This window comes from Cucurbita moschata, unplaced genomic scaffold (genome assembly GCF_002738365.1).
Source record: "Cucurbita moschata cultivar Rifu unplaced genomic scaffold, Cmos_1.0 Cmo_Scf00015, whole genome shotgun sequence".
Classification (NCBI taxonomy): Eukaryota; Viridiplantae; Streptophyta; class Magnoliopsida; order Cucurbitales; family Cucurbitaceae; genus Cucurbita; species Cucurbita moschata.
In genome coordinates, this window is record NW_019268531.1 from 23620 (window position 1) to 39676 (window position 16057).

Here is a 16057-nt window from a genome sequence, read left to right on the forward strand (position 1 = left end):
TTTTTCATTATTATTTTTCAGTATTTATACTTTTCATTTTTTTATATATAAATATTTAAATTCTTAATCCTTTTTTAAAAAATAAAATAAATTAGAAGATGCTTTTATTAACCCGCTCTTAAAGATATCCACGATGTTGAGTGGGGATGGGGAAGCCTTTCCTATCTCCGTTCCTGTCTCCTATTTCATTCTTCATTCTCGCAAAATTCTTAATTTATTTTTACAAGAATCGAAGTAGGGATCATGTTCCTCGTGGATAATTTTTATACATTTTTATATTTTTAATGGGTATTTTTTATTTTTCAATATAATTTATATTAAAAAATAAAATAAAATATACTAATAAATCTAATAATATTTAAAAAACAAAAATATATTTAATTATTTATTTGGTAAGTGAATAAATAAATAGATGTCTGGATGGGTTCAGTAACAAGATAAAAATATTACCAAAAAGAAAATTTAAATGTAATAAAATAAATAAATAAAATAAGAGGACTTATGGCACAAAGAACAGTCACTCATGGGCCGACTCATGAGCCACTTTGTTTTGGGCTTTATTCATGTCGATTTAAATGGGCCAAGCGAATAATAAGCCCATTGGGCTTAGGGCTCAGACCGATTCTCTTAATCTGTATGTTCTTTTTCGATCTCTCGGTGCAGGCTAACGAGGGAAGGTAGTGCAAACATCTTCTTCGTTCGTTCTCCTCTGTTTCAACTCTTCATTAATGCCTGCGTCTTCAGGGATTCACAAAACCATCGCTGGTCAGACTCTTTTCTTGTTCCACCTCACCGACTGCTTGGCATTCATTTCCAAGAAGGAACAATCAAGCTCGAGTTTTGACCCATATGCGCAGAAGCATGTTCTTAAAACCCAGAACTGACTGACCAGCAACTAGACCTGCCAGGAATTTGTTACTTCGGAGATTGGTTGTTGCGTTCAGAATTCGCGTTTCTAGCTATTCGAATTTAGTTTTCGCCTGATGCTCTGTAAGGACTCGTACGAGATAAATTGCTGTGAATTTTGGTCTTTATCTGTTTTTCTTGTTTCTCTAATACGACCGACGGGTTTATTTACTATAGTTCATGTCTTGGCTTTATTAGACATGGGGTGATGAAGTTTGATTAAACCTTGAAAGTCTGTGATTAATTGTTCTAAGGGGTTGGTTTTCTTGTAAAAACAGTTTATGAAGTGGTATTGCCCATGTGGAAATAATGGTTGGATTTTCCAAGAGGGTTGGGGTTAAATTTCATCGAAATGACCCAGGACGCCTTTGGGGAAAATAAGAATAATGTTTAAGCGGGAAGAAGAAAGCATACTCTATTAGTTCTTAAATCATATCTTAATAGAACTGACTGGAAAAAATGCTTATTTTTCTCTACTATCTCTAACAAGAAAGGTGTGCATATGCAATGTAGTATGTACAATTGTGAATTATCTTAGCTTTCGTGACTGCTTATGATTATACAATTATGGAGTAACATTCTTCCATGCACTGAGCTTTACAGATTGCTAGGAATTGGAGTTCGGCAGCTAGATTTCGATGGCTATCGTTGAATCAATACTTGATCTTCAGGTACAAGATCCGCCTGAGGAGGAGTTCTATTCAGCTGATTTGACTTGGACCAAGTTTGGCACTGTCGAACATCATGATGAAGTAGCTTTGATTCCTTATGTCCGAGTAGATGCATTTATAGTTGGTGAATGTACTAATATAGAGTGCCCGACCCGGTTTCATATTGAGAAGGGAAAGAAACGATCGATGGGAAGCTTGAAAGAGTTCAAGGATGATGAATATTTGGAATATCGACAGTAAGTTTCATAGCAATTTTTTACATTCTTATTTATCCTTCTATAAAAAGTTCAGCAAATTAAGGATTTTATTTTTTCATTTAGAAAAATCTAGATTGAGTTTGTCATTGAAAAAAAAAAAACAAAAGCAATGTTCTGACAAAGTGACCCTTGCATAGGTCTCCCTCACTGTATCTGTCTATAAATTCCTTAATTTCTTTCATTGACACCCTGGTCCTTTTATGCATGTATGAAGGTATTGGTGCTCATTTGGTCCTGAAAATTATGGGGAAGGTGGATGTATTTTACCCAGTAGAAGATATAGGCTTAACACGCGAAATCGTGCTGCTAGACCTCAATCAATGCGAGGTTGCACCTGCCATTTTGTTGTAAAGCGATTGTACGCCCGCCCATCTCTTGCACTTATAATATATAATGAGAGGCGTCATGTGAACAAGTCTGGCTTTGTTTGCCATGGGCCACTCGACAGAGAGGCCATTGGCCCTAATGCCAATAGGATCCCATATATTTGTAATGAGATCCAACAACAAACAATGTCAATGATTTATCTGGGAATTCCTGAGGCAAACATTGTTGAGAAACATCTTGAGTGTCTTCAGCGATACTGTGGTTCAAATGCAAAAGCAAACAGTCTTGCTTCCCAGTATGTTCACAAACTTGGGATGATCATCAAACGGTCTACCCATGAGCTCGATCTGGATGATCAAGCTAGCATTCGCATGTGGGTTGAGCGCAATAAAAAATCCATATTTATTTATCAGGATACTTCAGAAGAAAATCCTTTCATTCTTGGGATTCAAACAGAATGGCAATTGCAACAGATGATTCGGTTTGGCCATCGTAGTCTCATTGCTGCTGATTCAACATTTGGCATTAAGAGGCTTAAGGTGATTGAACGTGCTTTACGATTTACAAAAATTTGTGAATGTCAATCGCTTCTGGTTTACTAAAAATTGTAGATGCTTCATCTTCCTTATTTGTGCAGTACCCCCTGTGTACACTTCTTGTGTTTGATTCTAGACAGCATGCACTCCCTGTTGCATGGATCATCACTCGCAGCTTTGCAAAATCAGATGTATCCAAATGGATGAAGGCCTTACTTGATCGTGCTCATTCTGTAGAGCCCGGATGGAAAGTTAGTGGGTTTTTAATTGACGACGCAGCCACAGAGATTGATCCTATCACGTAGGTTGACCAATCTCTCTGTTTTTTTCCCTTCCTCAACTCTGTATGGTTTAAACATAGTTATAATTAACATTGATTCATTTTTCAGGGACATATTCTGTTGTCCTGTGCTTTTTTCCCTTTGGCGCATTCGTAGATCATGGCTAAAAAATGTTGTTAGGAAATGCAGTAGCATTGAAGTTCAGAGGGAAATGTTCAAACGGCTGGGAAAATTAGTGCACAGCATTTGGGACGGAGTCGATACTTCGGTTGTCTTGGAAGATTTTATCCGTGATTTCATTGACCAAACTGCTTTCATGGAATATTTCAAGGGTTGTTGGGTGCCAAAGATTGGTTAGACTTCTTCTATTCAATCTATCTCTGCTCTCAAACCTTTCTAGTGTGCTATATATTTTAACAATCGAAAGGATTGCACATGTTTAACCTTATATAGACTTGGCCCTAAATTTTCTTTTTGTCAATCTTTTTGTACTGTTACAGAGATGTGGCTTTCTGCTATGAGAGCTTTTCCACTTGCAAGCCAAGAGGCATCTGGTGCCATTGAAGCCTATCACATGAAGCTGAAGGCAAAACTGTTTGATGACTCTCATCTTGGTGCTTTCCAGAGGGTGGACTGGTTGGTTCACAAGTTGACCACTGAATTGCATTCAACCTACTGGCTAGATCGATACGCCGATGAAAGTGATTCATTTCAAAATGTCAAGGAGGAGTATATTTCTTCTACTTCTTGGCACCGTGCGCTGCAAATTCCAGATTCTTCAGTTTCCTTGGATGAGGAAAATCACCTTTTTGCCAAAGTTCTGAGCCAAAAGGACAGCAGTGTTTCACATATAGTTTGGAATCCAGGGTCAGAATTCTCATTTTGCGATTGTTCTTGGTCATTGCAAGGAAATCTCTGCAAACATGTGATCAAGGTGAATATGATATGTGAAAATCGCCCGAGTTACAAACCTTCCATGTCTTTTCAATCATTTGAGGAAATACTGATGAATATGTGGAAGCTACCAATGGATGATTCTGTTGCCTTGGATGTGTCAATGGCTTGGACCCATCAGATCCTTGATGAAATTCAGAAACTAGTTGAATTGAATTCTTCAAATGATATTAGCTCTGTGGTAAATAAGCTGCCCTTGAAATGGGCCTCTGGAAAGGGAAGAACCAGTTGTAGGAAACCATCATCTACCGTGGCTTTTCCATTGGAATCCAATATTGTCAAAAAGGCCATGCCAAAGAAGAACCGGAAAAGAAAAAGATTGTCAATAATAAGATGAACTGCTCACTTGTTCGCTGTTGTATTCCCATACGGATTTGAAGTACTTTGATTTCGACTCGGACTCGTATGATGATGTTAGATCTGGTGGCTTATGGAGTAAAAAGCACAGATTACAACTAGCACGTGGTATGGTGCGGATATGTCCACACAAAAGCATAGCTCGAGTCTTGCCGTTGAGGTTAGACTTTAATTGTAACGGCTCAAGCCTACTGTTAGTACATATTGTCCTATTTGGGCTCTCTTTTTTTGGCCTTCCCTCAAAGTTTTTAAAACGCTTCTGCTAGGGAGAAGTTTCCACCAAAGAGGACATGTCTGCTAGCGGTAGACTTGGACCGTTACATTAATTTATTCCAAAGCATTCAAAATTCTTCTTGGCCTTCTGTATTTTGCTTACATAACGTATGTTTCATCCTTTTCAGGTCCTTTAGAATTTACCAGGAATCATTGCAGGAATATGTACATAGAAAAACATTGTTAATATGATCATTTTAGGTAGTAGGTAGAGCATGAGTAGAAGAAGTTCATTCTTTTTTAGCTCTGATGAAGTGATCATCTGTCCACTCTGTCATCACTGTTCATAATCGTGTTTGCTTATTATGACTGCTGAATTCAAGCAATTTTATTGAAGCTAAGTGGAAGCTGAATTTGAAGGGCAAGGTATAAATGATCATCTTTTGTTTCTGAAACTTATTTGGTGCACTTTTTACTACTTAAAAATATTTGTTTCTTTAATATTTGAAAAGTCTATGAATCTATAAAATTTGATTGGATAATCTATTTGATATTTTTCCTTATAGCCTAAGTTTGGTTCGATTAATCTTTTTTTTAAAGAAAATTGTATCCGTACGGTCACCACTAACAAATATTGCTTGTTTTGATCCGTTATATATCACCATCAACCTCACGATTTTAAAATACATCTACTAGGAAGAGGCAGGAAGAGGCACACCGCACACCGTCCGATATCTAGCTCTAATATCATTTGTAGCAGTTCAAAGTCATTGCTAACAAATATTATCTGCTTTGACCTATTACATATTATTGTCAGCCACACGATTGATTTTAAAACGTGTTTGTTTAGGAGAGTTTCCACACTCTCGTAATAAATGTTTTGTTCTTCCCTCGGATCGATGTAATATAGACACAAAATCATTCAATTTTTAAAATTTAAAAATTAGTAATTTAATATAAAAATTATAAAAAACAATAGTAACTGAAAATGAAATACAGTTGAAAGGGATTGGAATTATAATTTAGCCGATTTTAAATAATAAAATTCAGTCGGAAGTGGAATTATAAGATGAACTGTGGGTCCAGAATTGAGGCTCGCCACATACATTTCCATGTGCTAAGCCCTAATCACAGCCATGGTTTGCCAATTGGGAGTGAGGAAATCTCACCTTATCCACACTCTTACCACAATCCCTTATCCAATTCCATCTCATAGATCCCTTTCTTTTTCTTTTTTTCTTTTTTTATCAGTTTCCCTCGTAATCTCATCACCCTATTAACAACTGACCGCCATTAATTCCAACTTTGATTTCGTCCAAGCAGTTGCTGAGACCTACGCAGCAAGCAATGGCGACCATGAATTCCAGTGTTCTGGCTTGCAACTACGCCATTTCAGGCGCGGGATCGGCCGACCTGAGCTCTAAAATCAACGCTGCCCCTTCTGTTGCATCTCCTGGGGTTGTGGGTTACAAGTTGCCTGCGATTAGGGCTCAACAGGCTAGGGTTCCTGAAGCCAAGAATGACGGAAGGAGGTCTGCGCTTCTTTACCTTGGTGCCACCCTCTTTGCTGCGGCTGCGGCTGCCTCCAACTCCTCTGCTAATGCTGGAGTCATTGAAGAGTACCTTGAGAAGAGTAAAGCTAACAAGGTAGCTATCTATTATGCTGACCAAACCATGCATAGCCCTGTTTCGATTCTTTGAGTTAGCTAAAATGATGAAAATGTTTTTGGTTCTTGATTCTTTGACTCTGCTCAAAAATGTATATGGTTCTTGTAGTTGCTGGATTTCAATAGTTTATGAAACAGAAGCCTTATCTTAAACTAGAAGTAGGGAGTCCAAGATTTATGCTGAAAGTTGTTGTAACAGCACCAATGTTGTTTCTTTAGGCTTTTTCTTTTGAACTAATATCTGCTAGCAACTAGCTTAGATTCTCTAACGCTCAAGTTTAAAGCTAAACACTAATACAGCACTACAATGGGAAAGGATCAAAGTAAAGGGACTGAATTAGGATTCAGCTGCAAATTCTATGATGTTTCTAAGCCTATTGTTGCAACAGGAACTGAATGACAAGAAAAGATTGGCAACAAGTGGGGCAAACTTTGCAAGGGCATACACCGTTCAATTTGGAACATGCAAGTTCCCAGAGAACTTCACAGGGTGCCAAGATCTTGCTAAACAAAAGGTTTGAACATTGCTTAGTTTTAATCACTTGCCTTTGAAATGCTGACAATATGTGATGAGTTTCTGCTGAGTAGCTAAGTTAGTTCTTCGTTCTGTTGTTGATGGCTGCAGAAAGTTCCATTTATCTCTGATGATTTGGAATTGGAGTGTGAGGGGAAGGACAAGTACAAATGTGGTTCCAATGTCTTCTGGAAATGGTGAAGGGAAGGGAAGAAACCATTTCAAGTCTTTGTATCTAATTCTCAACTTCCAAATAGTGTGAAATTTTATGCGTCCCATTTGGCTATTTAAAGTTTGATCTTCTGGTCGAAAATATAATGTCTTAACTACCTGAGTGATATTCAAATTCTAACAACGAGTTAGTCTTGAAAGTTGGAAATGAGTTTGTTGAATGAGAGTTTTGATCAATCACAAATGGTCACGTTCTTTAAATTCATGAAGAAATTAAATTATTGAACTTGAGACCGATGGCAATTGACATGTGTCTCAAATTAGAATTGGGCTTGAAGCTCAAGACTAATAATACTCGAGTCAACTGGGTCAAGGGCGGAGTCTACTAAGTTTAATCACACATTACCCATATGGAAAGCTCGATGAATAAAGTAGCTATCCTTCATTTCCAAGTTTAGTAACTTGAGAACCATAACACTTCGAATACTTCTATAACTTTGCAAGACTAGACCAAGGATGCTCTCAAGATCAAAAGACTTAAAGACGCTCTCAAGATCGAATCTTCAACCAGATTAATAAGCTAAAAACACATTCAACACCAAGGCTACAATAAGTACTTCAATCGTCAAGTGAAACATATTTCCAGAAAATCTCACGTGAAACACGAATCACTCATTTTCAATGGGGAATTTTTCTTTGCATGTACATTTTCACGAAACAATTTGTGAGATCCCACGTCTATTGTGGAGTATAACGAAACATTTTGTACAAGGGTGTGAAAACTTCCCCCTATCAGGCGGGAAACTCGAAAGGAAAAATCTAAAAAAGACAATACCGAGTCAGACACCGAACGATATGCTAGCGAGACGCTGACCTCGAAGGAGATGAATCCGAGCGATGTGCCAACGAGACGCTAGACTCGGATGAGGGTGAATTGGAGGGTCCCACGTTGATGGGAGGGAGGAAGTAGTAACAACTCTGTTAAAAAATTTATGCTGTGGATATGTGGTTTATCATTTTAGCGTTATCTCTGTTGAACTACCCATCGAGTGAGGGACATTTCTATAGCTCACACACTAATCTCTATCCTTTTTCCGCCATGGCTTTCTCTGCATCTCTTTCGCACAACTCTTTCTCATGCCTCTCTCAGTTCCCACAAAGTTTTAGAAGAAACCCACTTCGTTTTAATCCCATTCGAGCCCTAAAATCCACTGATCCGGAGAATAAGGCATCGGAGACCAAAACCCAGCAGCCCCCCATGGCTGAACCTTCAACTTCAAGCTCCCCCGCCGCCTCTCCCAAGGTTCTAAAGAAGCCCGTCTATTCGAGTGAGTTTCTTCTGCTATTCTGCTGCCCTCGTTCTTGAATTTGACGATTCATTTTAGATTTGTTGATTTCCTTCCTTTTTATGTGATTTCTGTAGTGAAGAAGGGTCAGATTGTGCGAGTTGATAAAGAGAAGTATCTTAATAGCGTTAATGTAAGTAGTTTTCTAGAATCGTTTATGTGGTGATTAGTTAGCTGTTAGCTTTAAAACGAGTCTATTAGGGAGAGAGATTTCTACACCCTTATAAGAAATGTTTCGTTTTACTCTCCAGCCAATGTGTGATCTCACAATCCACCTCCCTTGGGAGCCAGTGTCCTCGCTGGCACACCCCCTCGATGATTAACTCTTATGCCATTTGTAACAGCCTTGGTCAGTTATGTATCGCCGTCAGACTCACGGTTTTAAAATGCATCTGTTAGGGAGAGGTTTCCACACCCCTTACAAAGAGTGCTTCGTTCCCCTCTCTAACTGATGTGAGATCTCACAATCTACCATTTGTAACAGTCTTAGCCCGTTACGTATCATTGTCAGCCTCACGTGTTTCACGTCTGTTAAGGAGAAGTTTCCACACCCTTATACAAGGAGTGTTTCATTCGTCTCTCCAACTAATGTGGGATCTCACACATTAATCCTGTGATGACCCGACCTTTGTGCTCAATTATTATTGTCAAGATTGGGGCAATGGAAAACACAACATAATGTTAAAAGGAACGGAATTAATTAGGACATTTCTCCCATGAATTAGGACATACCCTTTTCCTATTGTATTGGAATGATGACAATATTTTCTTCTTCTTTACTATTAGTATCTATCTGTTGGGCATCCACCTTATTACAAGGGCTTGGATTATATTTATGAAGATCGTGGCGAGGTCAGTTTACACAGATTACACACGAACGTGTTAAAATATACAAGGGACTTCTAACAAGTCGATCTTCTTTTCAGGTATTGGATATTCGCATTTTCGAGACGGGGGAGTATGCACTTGTGAGTAACTTTCATTTGGGATCCATTTGTATATGATGCTTTGGCTTCCATCTTATGTCAAGTTCTTTCATTTCTGCTATATATTTGTGGTGTTACATTCTTACTCAAAATTCTTGGACAGATTGCATGGGTTGGTGTCCCAACTGCACCAGCTTGGCTGCCCACTGACATGCTTATAAAGGTATTTATTCAAAAGCTGTTCTTGATATCTTGTTCATCGACTCGTCACCAAGCACATTTCGAATAAGCAAGACCATATATTTAAACATTAGAATTGTGGAAACCTACCCTGAGTGGGGAGGAGATTTCCTTGTTAGATAAACGGGTCCGAAAACGAGATTATATTCCCCGTCCTGCTCCGTGGACATCTCTACTCCTACGACTTTGCTTTGATCTTCTTTCCTGTTTCTTTTCCTATTTACTTCCTTTGCTAACCATTTGTTGCATATATTATGATGCCTTCTCTCTTTCTGGCAGTCGGAGAAACTCAACTACGAAAGACTGTAATCACAGCTTTGAATCAAGGATGCCTCACTTAAAGGTTTATTCCTCATGTTTCTGTAAAGATTTGTAGTTAAAACTACATATTTTACACATATATTGATCTATATATAGAAACCTCCTGAATAGATATCTGTTTTGAATGCCTGATCTAAGTTGATGATAGCAGAGCTACTAAACTGAGTATTACATATACAGACCACCGTCACTTTACAAGGACCAAAAAGATATCTCTAACCAATTACATCATATATCATTACCCCACTTCCAAAATTTTCACAATTGTTACATAATGGATAAAATCACACCTGGGGCTGTCAGGAAGATGATTTTCTTCCTTGTTTTTAAAGAAAAGTTCAGTCATAGAGGTCTTATTGGTGATCCGCCGTGAGTCCGAACTTTCAATAGTAACGACTCTCGTGATGGATCGAGGGTGAACAATGTGTTCGGTCTTGTGTTATATGCATATTCGTTTAAATTGTATCCGCTTTGCCCCAACCCCATGTAAGATGTGTGTGGTGGTGAAAGATAACAGCTCTGGTGTGCGGGGCCATACGACCGTAATGGACTTGAACTAGGAGAGACAGGCAAGGATGTGATCAATCTTGCGTTTCCCCTGCACGTAGAGCGAGCGAGCGCATTGGTCTCGAAGTGAGTATATAGAATTAGACAAAGAGGAGATTGTGAAGGAACTGATGTTTTAGTACCTGGGACTCCTCGAAGTTCTCGAAGAGATTGTTGGGTTTGTCGCATAATCTCCATCGCATATGCTTATACTTTTTCGGTTTGGATGCCGATCTAACAATGGCTGCATATAAAGTTGCAAAGGTTTCAACTTCATGGCCAACTTTTTCCAAGTGATTCTAAGTTCGAAAGGCTTACCGGAGTCTGGCTTCCATCGAAACTAAACAGGAATGCATCCATGGACAAGTTAACATCGGACGCTCTTGGTGTTACCGCATCTTGAACAAAAGGGTGATCCAGTAGTTCTGCAGCCGAAGGACGTGCAGCCGGGTCCCGTTGCAAGCATAATTGCACGAAACTTTTAGCATCGTTCGAGAGATGATCTGGAATTTCTGGAATGTCTTTACTATTCCCAATTTTGAAAATGGCAGCCACCTGTTAATGTCAAGATATAAGATAAGTAAGTATGGCCCCAGACAATATAACATGAGCTAATGAAGAATTTGAGAGCAATATCTAAGGAAGATGTCGAACCCCTTCGTATTTGCTCCAAGGCGGTTTGGACGTTGCCATTTCAAGAACCGTGCACCCTAAACTCCAAATGTCTACAGCAAGACTGTAGCCATTTGTGTTCATTACAACCTGAGATTCCACGACGAGAAATAACGGTAAGGACGGACACAGCGCAGGTGTATAACTAAGAGAAAAAGGTTCGATACAAAACAGAAGAATGTGGAGGAACATTTGTTTTCATAAACTCGATGACAAGATTCTTTCTTCCTTTTCATTTATTCTTCTTCAGCACTCGGCTTTTGTTTAAAGCGGGGGGAGTGGAAGAAGGTGATAGAAAGTACCTCGGGGGCCATCCAATAAGGACTACCTTTGAAGGAGAGCATCGAAGTACAATTCGTAATCTGATTCGAACCAAAAAGCAAAGCATTTAAAAACGTGGATCAGTTAAAGACGAGAAAGAAAAAACGACACGTTTAAGTCTTCGAGGGAAGAGTTAATATACATACATGTTTAGCCATGCCAAAGTCCACCAACTTGACCTGGCCGTTCGGATCGACTAAGATATTTGCCCCTTTTATGTCCCTGCCATGAGAAGTACATTCCATGAATGTTCAAAAGTAAAATAGGAATTACCCTTTAGTATGAAAACAAGATTCCTGAGCAGTATTTACAGCCAAATACCTATGCACTGTGTTTCTCCCGTGCAGATAAGCAAGCCCGGAAAGGATCTTTCGGGTATAGTTTCTTACGACAGGTTCTTTGAAGGCACCATATTCCTGAAGTAACTTGTGAATTGAGCCACCAGAGACGTATTCTAAATAGACCGAGAGGGACTCGTCACCCTGATAGAGCAAATTTAGTTCGTAAGATTATAAACATTAGAATTACTATGAGTCAGAAGCTTTGTTCACAGTGACGATGTTTGGTTACGACAATTGTACTTACCATTTCACTACCATAGTACCGGACGATGTTTGGATGCGACAGCTGACTGAGCACGGTAATCTCCTGTTAGACAGAGTGATTGGTTAGAATTACAACCAACCATCAAAATGGTAGCCTTTAAACCCATAAGCACTTTCAAAACGCAATGAACTCAAGCTAGAGAATAAGAACTACCTGGTTCAATTGCTTGAGACATTCCTTCGATGTCGAATCGTCGCTTATAACCCTGACCTCCTTGATTGCACACATTTGGCCACTTACACTGCAATGAATCCAAGAAAATGGGTTACAGAAGTAATCATAAAAACAAATATGGTGCCATTTGAGATGCTAACAGGGAGATCAACTCCCAAGTAGCACAAGAAACTAGATCGAGTATCTTGGTCAATCATTATTCGAACACTATACATTTCGAGGAACGAGTTTAAATTGCATCCCGAAATAGAAAATATAGTTTCAATGCATTCATTACTGCGAGAACATGAAATCATACTAATCAAAATCACCATTACCTGTTAAATCCAAGGTAAACATGTCCAAACGTTCCCCTTCCTAGAAGCCTTCCTTTCTTCCACTTCGGTTGTGTAGCAACGTTGTTCTCGCCGATATTGATAGCTCTCGTGCTGGTCAAGGAAGACGGGCTGGTGGGAGAACTTGGAGGTAGCGGCAGCTTGTGACATCGACTCATCCCGTCATCTAGCTTGCCTGTAGGAGACTCCAAACTCATGCCACAGAACCGCGGGTTGAGAGGCGATGTAGGACTGGTGGGTCCTCTTGATCCTGGACCTGGACTTCTTGGCCTTTTCTCTGTTCTTGTATCAGCAAATCCTCTGAATCAAATTTCAAACACAGTGGACTAAATTTCCAAATGCATTTCAGAGACAAAGCTGATAGCCATTACTTCTAATCTCTCACCCATGGGAGTATTAGCTCATTCAGAAACAACAACAAGCTGAAGCCCAGCTTTTCGTGTCATGTTTAAAACATAAACTAGTTCATATCATATCAGCATTAAGCAACGGAGCTAAACAAGAAACAGAACAAAGATATCAAAACACAGTAATAAACCAGAAGGCCCAGTTTCAGAAATCAAAGCAGGCAAAGAGATATTAAGATCCCAACAGGGCCAAATAGATTGCAAAATTGGTTGTATATTCCATGTTCTTCAGCAGAAGACTACAGAAACAGGGGAATTAAGTCCTTCAGTTTCACGATAACTCACAAACTCAAAAAATTCACAAAACCCCAATATCAGAACAACACAAACAAGCAACGATCGGAGTCAGAAACGTTCGAAACTGGAAACCCACCTGAGACCTCCAAATTGAAGGTGTTCTTGAGCAGATGGATGATCATCGGAAGAGCCAGAGGAGCTAACACTTGAAACCGAAACAGACCCAGATCCATTCCCGACTCCATGATCAATCCCAAGGCCGGAAGTAGTAGGTCGAGGAAGAGGAACACTGGTATCCCCACTATCGGAGTCAAAACCGGAAAACCCAGAAGAGGCGGCACCAGAAGTGCCCAGATCCCTGCTACACCTGGGGGAATTGCGAGAGAAAATCACCGGAGAGACCTCATCGAAGCTCCTGGGTTTGTCGCTGGCGTTCTTAGGTTCAGTTTTGGGGGAAGAAGAAGAAGAAGAAGAAGAGTTGAAGAAGTTGAGAAAGGTAGTGGGATGATTGTGATGGTCCTTGTTTTTACTCGATTTTCTTACCCACCAAGCCGGCATGGTAGAGAAGAGAGGGAAATCAGCAAACCCCAGAAAGAATCAGAGAGAGGAATTGAAAAGGGAGGGAGGGTTCGAGGAAAATCAAAGAAGCAAGAGGAGAATATGAAAAGGGTTTAAAGAGAGGAAGAAAACTCAAAGAAGAAATTGAGATCAGAGGGGAGGAGGAGGAGGGCAGACGGTGGTTGGATAAAGTGGTGGGGGGAAAGGACGTGGCAACTTCATAGGGGGGCTTTTTAGAGAGAGAAACACAGGGGGTCGTTTTGCTTACTGGGCTAGTGAGAGAAACAATGGCAAAGCGTGTGCGATCTGTAAACGAAGAAAAGGGTATCCTTTTCAATTGATTTCCGTGTAACCCAGTTGCTGTTTTTGGTGGCACCCACTAAGAACCTTCTTCTTCCTTCCTTTTCCCCTTCTTTCACACGCACACCAGACACCAACCAAATTTGCCTTTTTCTTTTTTTTTTCAGTAGAAATTAAAATTAGATAATAGAATCAAATTTATAATTTAATACGTTTAAAAATATAATTTTAGAAAGGGGTATTAGAAGTATGTAATAAATTTGTTTTGGTAAATTACGATTTATTAAAACTAAGATGATCATATGTGTACGTCACACCGTATTAGTATTTGTAATTATAATAAAAAAAATCAAATAGGCAAAAAAAATTTTAAAAAATTATTTAAATTTTGGAGCTCACTGCTAAATAATACTTATGTGGAACATTATATTACGTAATCTATATAATTAAATAAATGTCATCGACAAAATTAATTTATATATTTAAAAAAAATTAATTAATAATTTTCAATTATTTCTTTGAAGGGGAAATTCTTAGAGAAAAAAATTAGTATTTTATCTGCCCTGCTTGGTAATTATTCGTTTAATATTATATTTTTAGGATTTTTGTGGTTATTTTTTATTTTATAGAATGGTATTAATAAATTAGAATATAATTTGTAAATTTTAAATTAATTTTTAGTCATTTTAATTTTAATTTTTAAATTCAATAGGGTGGATAAAACACTTACTATTATCTCATATTTCGATAGCTCTATTTTTCTTTCCGAACATTTTGATTAACAAAAAAAAAAAAATTTTAAATTGAAATTTAAAACTACGAGTCGCTCATAAATTAACAAAAATTTAGAATAACACGTTGAGATTATAAAAAATTGTTGTCATTTTGTCCGTATAAATTTAATTTCAATGATAATTTTTTAATTATAACAAAAAAAAAAAGAAATCAAATAATTAATATGTAATGAATAGCAATTATAAATAATTGAAAGGCTAATAAGTGTTCCAAAACTTTTGTAAATAATAAAAGATTTTAGATTGCAATCTTTAAAAAGGCAATAAATAACTTTAAAAGGACTCATGAAAAGTTGACTTTTTGACATGAAAAAGTTATTTTTTTTTTAAATTAAAAAAAAAAAAAGAGCATGTTGACAAAAATGGGATAGTAAACATCTGAGTTAAATGTCAACAGCACTATTCATAATATTCATATTGAAATCTCCTAAATCATAAATATTATAGATTATATTTTACATTTAAATCTATTTTATTTTTCTCTCAAAATAAATAAATATAAACTTAAAAGGTCTCTCTATTTTTATAATAAAAAAAAACAAAAATAAAAGTGATTTCTATAAATTAAGATTAAAAAAGAAAAGAAAATATATTATGGAATAAATTCCAAAAGTAGTTTTAACATGATTTGATTTTGAATTTATAGCCATCCCAATTTTTTATTTTCTAAAAATAAAGATAATAAAAATGATTAAAAAGAAAAAAAAAAGGTAGAATAAAAGAATTAAATAAAAAAAAAGCTTTGAATGAGTCAAAATTGCAGAGGAGACCTCTCGGAATCTCAGTCTGACCCCATTTCAACACCTCGTCTTCCACGTGGCATCTTTTTTTTTTTTTTTTTTTTTTAACTTCCTTTTAATGCCACATTTTACCTAATAAATAACTAAATAATGGTTAAATTCATAAAAGTTAACTTTTGTAAAAAAAATAATATAGGTTGCACATGGAAAAAATATTTATTCCCTACTTTTTATTAAACATTATTATATTTTTATTAATTTATCATAAATAATTTGAAAATTTTCGACGAGAAAATCTAACATATATAATTTTAACCTAATTTCTAAGTTTATTGTCTTTTCCATGCCTATATTGATAGTTAAAGTTATAAAATGTAATAAATTATTTATAAATATGATAAATAAAAATATTTTTGTTGATAATATATATCTTAATTAGTCGATACTTACTAACAAAGATGTGTTATTTGAATAATATTAGAATATAATTAAAAATTCAAATTCCTAAATAACACCTGGCATCTCATGCCAAAATAATGGGCCATTATATTTAATAATTATAATATCATGATTAGAATGTAGCAACAAATTATAATATTTTTGGTTATCTATTGTAACTGCCTTTTCCACTAATTATTGATGCATGGAATCTTTATTTTATTATTATTTTTTATTATTGG

General features: G+C 37.1%; 4 protein-coding genes across 6 annotated transcripts; 3 read left to right on the forward strand and 1 right to left on the reverse strand.

Annotated features, from left to right (window-relative positions):
- Positions 1 to 656: 656 nt before the first annotated feature.
- On the forward strand, positions 657 to 4953 carry LOC111453111. Of its 3 annotated transcripts, none has more exons than XR_002712219.1 (7): positions 657 to 990; positions 1500 to 1813; positions 2049 to 2700; positions 2799 to 2998; positions 3087 to 3331; positions 3479 to 4449; positions 4691 to 4953. XR_002712219.1 is itself a non-coding variant. In XM_023094065.1 (6 exons), the coding sequence occupies exons 2-6, from the start codon at positions 1545 to 1547 to the stop codon at positions 4267 to 4269; spliced, it is 2157 nt and encodes a 718-aa protein (XP_022949833.1). In that variant the 5' UTR covers positions 657 to 990; positions 1500 to 1544; the 3' UTR covers positions 4270 to 4953. The 3 variants fall into 3 exon arrangements, 1 of the variants encoding a protein (XP_022949833.1); XR_002712220.1 differs by having other exon boundaries at positions 670 to 990; positions 1510 to 1813; XM_023094065.1 differs by having other exon boundaries at positions 3479 to 4953.
- A 719-nt stretch (positions 4954 to 5672) lies between these two features.
- LOC111453849 (photosystem I reaction center subunit N, chloroplastic-like) lies at positions 5673 to 7051 on the forward strand. The gene is made up of 3 exons (XM_023095120.1): positions 5673 to 6149; positions 6559 to 6684; positions 6795 to 7051. Exons 1-3 carry the CDS (start codon positions 5850 to 5852, stop codon positions 6882 to 6884), a joined length of 516 nt encoding a protein of 171 aa, XP_022950888.1. The 5' UTR covers positions 5673 to 5849; the 3' UTR covers positions 6885 to 7051.
- Positions 7052 to 7851: 800 nt separating this feature from the next.
- Positions 7852 to 9824, forward strand: LOC111453390 (NAD(P)H-quinone oxidoreductase subunit O, chloroplastic). The gene is made up of 6 exons (XM_023094475.1): positions 7852 to 8182; positions 8278 to 8333; positions 8987 to 9052; positions 9127 to 9168; positions 9290 to 9349; positions 9646 to 9824. The coding sequence occupies exons 1-6, from the start codon at positions 7858 to 7860 to the stop codon at positions 9673 to 9675; spliced, it is 579 nt and encodes a 192-aa protein (XP_022950243.1). The 5' UTR covers positions 7852 to 7857; the 3' UTR covers positions 9676 to 9824.
- LOC111453389 (mitogen-activated protein kinase kinase kinase 3-like) lies at positions 9776 to 13843 on the reverse strand. Its single transcript, XM_023094474.1, has 11 exons — positions 13122 to 13843; positions 12324 to 12641; positions 11986 to 12073; positions 11812 to 11874; positions 11548 to 11708; positions 11373 to 11448; positions 11208 to 11267; positions 10888 to 10995; positions 10552 to 10788; positions 10377 to 10477; positions 9776 to 10285 (listed from the first exon to the last, which is right to left on the reverse strand). The coding sequence occupies exons 1-11, from the start codon at positions 13541 to 13543 to the stop codon at positions 10030 to 10032; spliced, it is 1890 nt and encodes a 629-aa protein (XP_022950242.1). The 5' UTR covers positions 13544 to 13843; the 3' UTR covers positions 9776 to 10029.
- Between the last annotated feature and the right edge of the window lie 2214 nt (positions 13844 to 16057).

What these genes read in the sequence shown, in the direction of transcription:
- LOC111453849 (XM_023095120.1), top strand. Translation starts at nt 5,850, where the DNA reads ATGGCGACCATGAATTCCAGTGTTCTGGCTTGCAACTACGCCATTTCA. An exon ending in AGAAGAGTAAAGCTAACAAG is followed by an intron (nt 6,150 to 6,558) that starts GTAGCTATCTAT and finishes TTGTTGCAACAG; the next exon opens with GAACTGAATGACAAGAAAAG. An exon ending in AAGATCTTGCTAAACAAAAG is followed by an intron (nt 6,685 to 6,794) that starts GTTTGAACATTG and finishes TGATGGCTGCAG; the next exon opens with AAAGTTCCATTTATCTCTGA.
- LOC111453111 (XM_023094065.1), top strand. Translation starts at nt 1,545, where the DNA reads ATGGCTATCGTTGAATCAATACTTGATCTTCAGGTACAAGATCCGCCT. An exon ending in ACAGAGATTGATCCTATCAC is followed by an intron (nt 2,999 to 3,086) that starts GTAGGTTGACCA and finishes TTCATTTTTCAG; the next exon opens with GGACATATTCTGTTGTCCTG. An exon ending in TTGTTGGGTGCCAAAGATTG is followed by an intron (nt 3,332 to 3,478) that starts GTTAGACTTCTT and finishes GTACTGTTACAG; the next exon opens with AGATGTGGCTTTCTGCTATG.
- LOC111453390 (XM_023094475.1), top strand. Translation starts at nt 7,858, where the DNA reads ATGTGGTTTATCATTTTAGCGTTATCTCTGTTGAACTACCCATCGAGT. An exon ending in AAAGAAGCCCGTCTATTCGA is followed by an intron (nt 8,183 to 8,277) that starts GTGAGTTTCTTC and finishes TGATTTCTGTAG; the next exon opens with TGAAGAAGGGTCAGATTGTG. An exon ending in AGACGGGGGAGTATGCACTT is followed by an intron (nt 9,169 to 9,289) that starts GTGAGTAACTTT and finishes ATTCTTGGACAG; the next exon opens with ATTGCATGGGTTGGTGTCCC.
- LOC111453389 (XM_023094474.1), bottom strand. Translation starts at nt 13,543, where the DNA reads ATGCCGGCTTGGTGGGTAAGAAAATCGAGTAAAAACAAGGACCATCAC. An exon ending in GTCTCAAGCAATTGAACCAG is followed by an intron (nt 11,875 to 11,985) that starts GTAGTTCTTATT and finishes TCTGTCTAACAG; the next exon opens with GAGATTACCGTGCTCAGTCA. An exon ending in GGGAGAAACACAGTGCATAG is followed by an intron (nt 11,449 to 11,547) that starts GTATTTGGCTGT and finishes TTCTCATGGCAG; the next exon opens with GGACATAAAAGGGGCAAATA.